Raw genomic sequence first — 9,507 nt, 5'->3', positions numbered from 1 at the left:
TATCTAATCTGCAAGTCATTATAAACCTAATAATTGTATAACTTTTAAAATCTATACTATTAAATTCACAACTTGAAAAATGATAATTACATTTATATAGTTTTATAAAATAAATGTAAATATAAGTTTGTTTTGGATTAGATTGATTTTAGAAATCAAATCCAAACTCCAATACAAAAATTAGTTCTTTTTTCTTTATTTCAGTTTTTCACACTTGTTTTTATGAATAACCATACATAAAACAGTTCAGTAGAAAAGTATGAGAAATTCCACCAGTATGAATTCTTAAATTGTTTAACCATACTAGATGATTTATAGAGGTATAATAGAAATACTTTTGTGCATGCATCAAGATTCACATCTAAACTTTTCATCAATGCAAAAATTTTAAAAACAGTTTATTCTAACAGCTCCAAAGCGGGTTATTTTCTAATAGCCCAACCAATTCATCTAATGCTGCAACAAATAAAATGTTCAAACATTCACAGACTAACCAAGACATTCCATCTGATGATGCTTTGCCACGAGTGTCCATGTATTCTCAAAGCCGAACAAATCTGTCTCTCATCGCATGGATGTTGTCTATCCCCAACAAGACTACCTGTCATACAAAATAAAAATTCAGGTACTTCGGAAGTAAAGTCAAATTTATAATTATAACTGGATAAAACAAGAAATCACAACTAGTCAGTTCAAGCCTTTCACAACCTCGGATTGAAAATAGTTTGATGATGATTCTGAACCACCTCCCATGGCTCCATTAGCCAATGCATTTTTTCTTGGTCGTGCATCAACAACATATAACTTTCTGAAATATAATTTGGATACTAGTTTCAAAAAATGCAGAAAATTGGACCAAATCACACCACAACCAGCACACTCCCTCACAAACACAAAGAAAACACATTTCCCCTGCATCAAAGAACCCACTGGAGTTTAACAAAATAACTAATAATCGGGCAATCCTCTCCCTGCACTCATAGTTCAAATCCAATACCACATACCAACTCATAATTCATAAAAACTCAAACATTGCATGGTCATATATAAACTAGAATAAAAACCACGTTCTTACATTGTAATTCCCCAAAACATAATTACAAAGTATTATTAACTTCCAATTGTTCTAGCAATGAAACTCAATTAACACATAAACTACATAACAGGAACACATTCAACTCATACATTCAGACCACAATAATTTAAAAAGAACGGAATTAACTCTCCATACCTGGTTAATTCCTCTTCATCGTTAACTCTCAGGTCACTATGCACTCCTCGTTCTCCATTACCTAGTTCTCCCTCTAACTTCTTAAAGCAATCTCTTTCTGTGCTCGCAACTCACTCCTCATCGTCCTTAAATAAACCCGCTTCTGAACCTCAAATAGAACCCTAATGGTTGACCTCACGATATTACTAGTTCCCTCTCCCTAACCCCGTGCCACCACTTTTAAAACCGAAACTCTCCTCCCTTTATCGTCATCCACTCCTCACTCCCCAAATAGGAATTCTCGAACCCTAGAATCCTTCTTTAATCTCATTCAATCGCTTTTTCGTTTTTCCGTCTAGCATTAACTTCACTCACTACCTCGCCGCACCCAAAAATTCCCTTTTCCTTGATTTAGGGTTTGCAGTTTTCTTGAATGAAAGGAAAGAATAGCAAGAAGGAAGAAGAGAGTAAGAGACTGTCTTCGCGAATTTGAAAAGAAAGAGAAGATAAAGGATTTCTAGCCAATCTCGTTTTATTCCAAAACGCAGAAAAGCTAAACCGAACAAAATAAAACAAAAATCGGAAGTGAAACTTGGGCGAAAAAATCGGAAGTGAAACTAGGATGAAAAACCAAAGTGAAACTTGGACGTAAATTTAAATTTTAGGATAAAGGGGAAAATTTGTTTCAAAGTAAAAAAAAAGCTCCACACGAAAACGTAAGAACCTCAAGTGACAAAAAAGCACTCAAACTCAAATCTTATTTTAATTTTTTTTTAAAAGTAGATATTTTTTTTTTAAGAAAATGCTATCTATTTTAATATATTGTGTTGAAATAGATAGCATTTTTTAAAAAAAGCGCTATATATGTGTCTATTTTAAATTATGAATTAAAAAAATAATATTAATTATCTATAGATAACGCTTATTTAAAAAAGCGCTATCTATTCTTATGACAATAGATAGCGTTTATTTTAATAAGCGCTATCTATTGTTCCACATATCTATTGTTTTCCAGGATACATAGCAGGTGCAGTATGATGTCAAGGATGAATCAATTTGGAACAATCAAAATCTTGAGTATCTACAACTGGTAAAACTGTATCAATCTGCTACATTATGCTTAAAATTGATTGGTTATTGTTGTGTGATTGTATGAATGCATTGTTTGATCATTTGATTGATTGATTGAGTATGTAACTCTGTTTTCACGAGTCTTAGTCGACTGCTTTATTAATTCATTCGACTACGCTTTCATACTGTTGAACTCTGTCTTTTTGAATGGGTTTTAGGTATTCAACTATTGACCCTACTTTTAGACCGTTAGAATTAAATTTTTTAAATCTTGTGGGGTTTGAGTGCAAAAACTTTTGGCGCGTCTGCTTCTATAATTGTGTATGTATTTGACTCCTAAACTCTTATACTGTGTACAACAAAACTCTTATTCTGATTCAAAAGGGATCTCTCTCTTTTTTATCTGCAAAAATGGATGCTTCTTCATCACGCCCAAGAAAGAGAGCAATGTCAGCAAGAAGAGAAGCTTATCCTTTTGGTTGGTTCAGTGACGATGATCAAAGAACAGATTACATCTGCAAGTGGGGCTTCAAAGAAGTTATGCGACACAAATGTATAAGCATTCCTTTCTTTCGTAATGAAGGATACAAATTTCAAGAATGGCTTGTTAGGGATGGTGTGTCCAAGTTTGTTGAGATGCAAGGTGACTGTTATCCAAATTTAGTCAAGGTATTTTATTGCAATCTAAAAAGGGAAGGAAGCGATCTTAAGTCAAGAGTAAAAGGTGGTGATATCACCATCGACCGATTAGTCTGGGAAAGCATTGTAGGCCTTCAACAAGAAGGAATATTATCACATTACGGAATGACTAGTTTTAACAACAAAGACCTATACAAGTGTCTTTTAAGAAATCCTGCTTCAGATAGTGAATATGAAGAATTCAGTATCAGAAATCTCTTGATGAATGAGTGTTTTTGCGCATACGTGATCACTTGGATTCTTCTTCCAAGAGAGGATGATCAATTCTTACTGAATGAAGAAGACATGAACTTAATATGTGTTTTACTGTCTGATACTCCAACACTACAGGAAATGCGGTTATTTCCGGCGGCCTTTTACCCACGGCCTGTAAGCCGTCGATAAATGCAGTGGTGCACTAAATTACCCACGGGCTAGAGGCCCTCGGTAATAGACTTTTATATATTATCCCTTACAAAAGTAAGAGTAATTGATAACATGTTTCTTTGGGAACAATATCCCTTTACACCTACTGAATACAGCCTTCTATGGAGACTCTATTGGCAGAATAGCAATATTTAACCAGCAACTTGTCACCTTCAAATTAAATAGTCAATGGTTTAATGTTGATGTTGACGTCATTTTGTTTCAACACTTGCTTACCACTTGCTTACCACTTGCTTACATATGCTTCTTATTTTATTAAAATATGTACTCATTGTTCACTTTTTATTATATTAGTATTCTTCTGAAACATTCATTTGTTTATTTACATCCTCGGTTTAAATTGACACTGAGATAAGTGGACCATGGTTTGCTGTTTGTGTCCAGAAATTCTATGTGCTTGGATATTTGTTAGAATGGAGTACTAGTGTTTATTATTTTAGTTGAATTTAAACCTTGTAATTGCTTTGGTTAAAGATTTAATTTCTTTCGTTCTTTAGTGGTGTTTGCTGAATGACAATTTCTCAGTTTCCAATCTAATGGAACCTAACTAAAAGCTATACCAAATCTATTCACTATACTATATACATTTATGTAAATATGCTTTTAATGTATTTTATAGATATTTAACTGAAAAGTTACAAATATAATTTAATAGTTTTAGAAGATTTATAATAATAATATATATTATTATATGTGGACAATTTATTCAATTGATAATTGTATATAGCATGTTGAAGGTCTTATGAAAATATTGGTAACAGATAGTAAAGGTGGAGGTACAACGCAACTACAAATGTAATTTGAAAAAAATAAAAATAAGTCGTTTATTTTAAGTTTATAATGTTTTGCTTACTTATTTGTTGTTATATTGTAAAATTTGTATTTTATTTTAGTTGCACTTGACAATATTTTGTTTTAGTTCATCCATATAAAAAATAGTTATCAAGATATACGTTAATTTGTAAGGGATATAATTTAATTATTGTCTTGTTTAAATTTACATAAAAATATCTACTGCGATTACTAATTTGTGTTGCATCTTAACTATCAAATATATGTTTCATAATTATGATATATAATCTGAATAAAGTTTATAAATCATGGTAAAAATGCATATTTGTTGTAGTTCTTTCAAATTTAACTTGATTCAGTTTTTNTATTAGNCATTATTTGTGTATGTTAAATACAAGAAGTATAAAGTAGTCTAATTGAAATGCTGAATATTGATAATTTGAAGGTTAATTATTCATAATTATCCTCAATGAATAATTCATGCAGGTAATTCTATCCTTGGTGGAGAGGTAGTAATTGGAGTTTCATACGTTGGGGTGCCTGTCCATACAGAAAACATTGATCTTTGTAAAGAAGTGAAGTGCCCTGTTTCTAATGGCAATTTTGTGATTTCACACACCCAAACATTCCCTGCAATTACTCCACTGGTTAGTTTCATTTTATCACTATCTTTCCAATGCTGATGACTTGGTAAAACTATAATCCTATCAAGAAATGTAGTTTCCTTTGATTCTGGTGCTAATTTATTTTTTATTGTTGGGCATTTACGAATTTTCAATTTAAAGTTTGCTATCATCAAGAGTAATTAAATTTATCCCATTAGAATGTAAAATGTCTTGCAGTATTACTTCCAGGAGATCCTCACATGCAGTTCTTTTACACATGATTTTCTTTTTCTTTAGAAGAATTTAAGGTTAAGGAGCAATGAATATTACTTGCGGATGTTAAGGACCAATTATCCAAGTTTTTAGGTTTTTGTTAAAGTGTCCAGCAGCTGCATAATGTTATTATCTCCTCTGTGCTGAACTTTATGGTGAGTCAAGTTTTATGAGTATCAGACACTTTTGAGGTTTGAACTATGACAATGCAGGCTGGCAAAAGAGATTAAATAGGCTCCCAAGGATTGTGAAGTAGTTTAAACTTAGTGAGACTCTAGAGACAAATTTCTTTGGCTTTTTGCGAAAGTAGTTCCTCTAATCCAAATACTGAATAGTATAGTTAAGTCTTGTATCTTTATTTAGTTTATGCCATTAAATTATTGAGAAGAAAATGGACATAAAACCAAAGTCAGGTTTCCAACCAAACAATCTCTAACTTTTTTTCTAAGTTTCATCATTAGATATTGAAATGGGACATGGCAATGTTATTAGCTAATTACAAGGAACACCAAGAGGCTCGCCATCCACCTGTTTGTCATAATATCTAACTTAATATTAAATCCTATTAGAAGAAAGAGTGATTCTTTAGTGATGATTAAAAAAACAGTGATTCTTAGGCAATCAATAAAGGAAGAGGATGTTGGAAATCAGTGAGAATTATGTTCCTTTAGTGTCTGTTTCAGTTCCAGAATAACGAAGCAGGTTCTACTCATCCCTCCCTTAAAAAGATGCAAGAGTTTTTCTTTAACGAGCAGTGTTTAAGATGCATGTTTCTTTTTGTGATGGTCTGAATATTGGTCTGCATAAAGATTGTGAACTTTTCATGTGCAAGAGAGACCCTTTGCATGGTGGTCCGATGATCTCATAAAGATTGTTTCTACCATAAATTTTCTTATTAGCTTTCCTTTGATTTACAAGAAACATATCTAACATATTGACTATTATATTATGATATTAATTTCGTTTAGTTTTATGTTTTTGCTTGAGGGTGGATCTGATAAAGAAGAAAAAGCTAAGTTACATAGAGAAATAAAAGAACTTTTGAAGGAGGCAAACTCATTGTCACAGTAAGCTACTCATGCTTTGCCCATTATTTCCTCCCATTAAAACAAATTGCTCTTATATAGGATTCCAATTGTTAATGATCAGAATCATCTTTGTCCTTCCCTATTTTCATCTCTATTACTATTTACTGGGGTGGGCCTACATTCTACATAAGCACAGAAGATAGTAGTCACACCCCTTCTATCAATTTTTTTTACCATTGCAGCTGTTCTAAAAGGTTATTGGCATATCTGTTCATTCATATTTGATACTATTACGTCTATTATTATGCCACATTTCTGTTTGTGATGTTTTTGTATCTTTTCTATTTGAAAAATTTGAGATAGAAATCAATGTCACGTTCTCAAGTGAGTTAGTCTGTTGTGTTGTTCATTACCTTGTTCTAAGTCGTATGTTTGCAAATATATTGTGTTGCAGAAATTTGCTATCAAACGTGCAGCCCACCAGCCATTGGTCTCCTGATTGTGATTGTGGAGCTACTTCTTGACCAAATCTGGTTTGTCAGTAGATATTTAAATAATTATTGTGATTGTGATTGTAATTGTGTATATTTATTGTGTACTAGACTATTTGAACTAAGCTTACTTTGAAATGATGGGATGACTTGTTTTTAGATGCTTTATTTTATCTTGAAACTGAACAAGACATAGGTGGAGATATGTAGGCTAAGAATATATAGTACACAACATGACCCTTGTTCCATGCCTATGGTAGTACCTACATGTGTAAGTATTTGTAAGTACTCTATAAAAGAGGACTTCACTATAGTAATAAATAATACACAACATGACCCTTGTTGCATGCCTATTACAGTAGTCAATGTGTAAGTACTCTATAAAAGAGGACTTCACTANAGTAATAAATAATACACATGACCCTTGTTGCATGCCTATTACAGTAGTCAATGTGTAAGTACTCTATAAAAGAGGACTTCACTAGAGTAATAATACTCCGCATGACCTTTGTTGCATGCCTATGACAGTAGTATTCAAATTGCCTTCCATGTTCGACTTAAGTAGTAATAGGTTTATTACTTATGTCACATGGAGTGTTGCTATTTTGTCTAAGTTGTTTGTTTGGTTTGTCACAGAACATGGCCCATTTTCCCAATCATCGTGGATGGATGTACGACCGTTGTTATAGCAGAAGGAGAGGTTTGAAGGAAGCTTTTGTCCTTGGAGTTAATGAGTTTATGGAGACGGCTCGTCGATATAAATATTATGCTCTTGATGGAGGGATTCGATGCCCATGCATCAAGTGTGAATGTACAAAGATTATGAAAGATGAAGACGTCAAAGTTCACCTATACCAAAAAGGGTTCATGCCAAATTACAAGGTTTGGANATTTCATGGTGAAGAAATGCCTTCTACCTCCACTGCTCATGAAAATCGACCTACATCAGGTTCGAATACTATTGTACATACATCTGAGATAAATCAATTTACCTACCTGCAAGAGATGTTAGACGATGCTCTTCGTCAACATGATGAACAAGAACCAAACGATAGTCATGATGAAGAGTCTCCAAATGAAAGCACTCAAAGGTTTTACAATCTCTTGGCTGAGGCAAACCAACCTGTATTTGAAGGTTCATCTGAGTCAAAATTGTCAGTCTGCATTAGACTCATGGCTGGTAAATCTAATTGGAACGTTCCCAATCTAGCGGTGTTATTATGAAGAATTCTTTGCCGATCTAATTGGTGTTAGATCTAACACCACCAAACAATTCTTTGCCGAAGAATTATTATGAAGCCAAAAGATGTGTTTCGAAGCTGGGATTGGAAGCGAAGAAGATTGATTGTTGTGTGAATGGATGTATGCTTTTCTATGACAACGACATTGGCAAAAATGATGCATCGTTGGTGCAATGCAAGTTTTGTGGCCATCCTCGATTTCAGACATTACATCCAGGACGGAGGAAAAAAAAACCAATTCCATTCAAGTCCATGTTCTATTTGCCGATCATTTCAAGGTTACAACGAATGTTTGCTTCAATTCAAACAGCAAAACACATGACATGGCATGATGGTAACAAAAGTGAGAGAGTGTTGCGTTATCCTTCTGACGGTGAAGCCTGGAAGCACTTCAACCGTAAACATCCATCCTTCGCCAGTGATGCTCGTAACGTGAGACTCGGTCTATGTTCGGATGGGTTTACTCCATACATTCAGGCGTCTGCATCACAATATTCATGTTGGCCGGTGATTGTTACCCCATATAATCTTCCACCTGACGTGTATAATACCAGGACCATCTAATCCTAAATCAGGGATTGATGTGTATTTAGAGCCTTTGATTGATGATTTGAAGAAGCTGTGGACTGGTATATGGACGTATGATGTATCAAGGAAGCAAAATTTTCTTATGAGGGCAGCTTTGATGTGGACTATTAATGACTTTCCAGCGTATGGGATGTTATCTGGTTGGAGCATGCATGGTCGATTAGCTTGTCCGCATTGCATGGAACACACAAAGAGTATTCAAGGGTTGAAGAGTCATGATTGCCATGTCTTTATGGAAACTCTAATCCCTGTTTGCATTTAGCTGTTTGCCCATGCACGTGTTAAATCCACTTATAGAAATCAGTCATTTCTTCAAGGATTTGTGCGCTACGACGCTCAAGGCAGATTCCTTGAGAAAGTTGGAGGAAAATATTTCATTTATTCTTTGCAAATTGGAAAGAGTATTCCCTCCTGCATTCTTTGATTCCATGGAACGTCTTCCAATTCATCTTGCACATGAAGCATGACTTGGTGGTCCAGTGCAATATAGGTGGATGTATCCGTTTGAAAGGTTCATGGGAGAGTCTAAACGTTCAGTAAAAACAAAGCCAGAGTGGAAGGATCAATNTGTTCGGCTTACTTGCATCGTGAGACAACGTACTTTTGTTCTCATTATTTCAACAACTTCATGTTGAAACCGATCAATGTTAGGAATGAAACACAATCTGCCACATCTCATTCAACNTTNTCANTGTTTCGACAAGTGGGCTGTCACGCGGGCAAAGAGTTCACTCATTAGTTAAGTGATGCTGAATTCAACTCTGCNCACGTCCATGTCTTAATTAATTGCCTTGAAGTTAAGGTGTACCTTGAGTATGTTCTCATCTCATTCTTAAGTTGTCATTGATAAAACTTTAACATAGTCACTAATTGTGTTCATTTTATACAGNTCATTTCTTGTGGCTATGCAAGTTCCAGAAGGGAGTTCTTCTGCTATAATACACTCACAATTCCCTCAGTGGTTTAGAGATCAAGTATGATTATCCTTTTCAATATTTTAAAAACAATTGATGTTAACACTTGTAGCTTAATTTTTCTTCACCACTTCTTTGTAGGTTCATAACCAGCCATTAAGTCCCTTAA

At 34.1% G+C, this 9,507-nt stretch overlaps 1 protein-coding gene across 1 annotated transcript; it reads left to right on the top strand.

The window, feature by feature from the left end:
- Positions 1-7,234: 7,234 nt before the first annotated feature.
- On the top strand, positions 7,235-8,686 carry LOC111241045. The gene is made up of 3 exons (XM_022777438.1): positions 7,235-7,775; positions 7,850-8,278; positions 8,391-8,686. The coding sequence occupies exons 1-3, from the start codon at positions 7,235-7,237 to the stop codon at positions 8,684-8,686; spliced, it is 1,266 nt and encodes a 421-aa protein (XP_022633159.1).
- Positions 8,687-9,507: the final 821 nt, after the last annotated feature.

Source organism: Vigna radiata, unplaced genomic scaffold (genome assembly GCF_000741045.1).
Source record: "Vigna radiata var. radiata cultivar VC1973A unplaced genomic scaffold, Vradiata_ver6 scaffold_340, whole genome shotgun sequence".
NCBI lineage: Eukaryota > Viridiplantae > Streptophyta > Magnoliopsida > Fabales > Fabaceae > Vigna > Vigna radiata.
The sequence above is the reverse complement of the archived record's forward strand: the minus strand, read 5'-3'. Positions and strand labels throughout refer to the sequence as shown.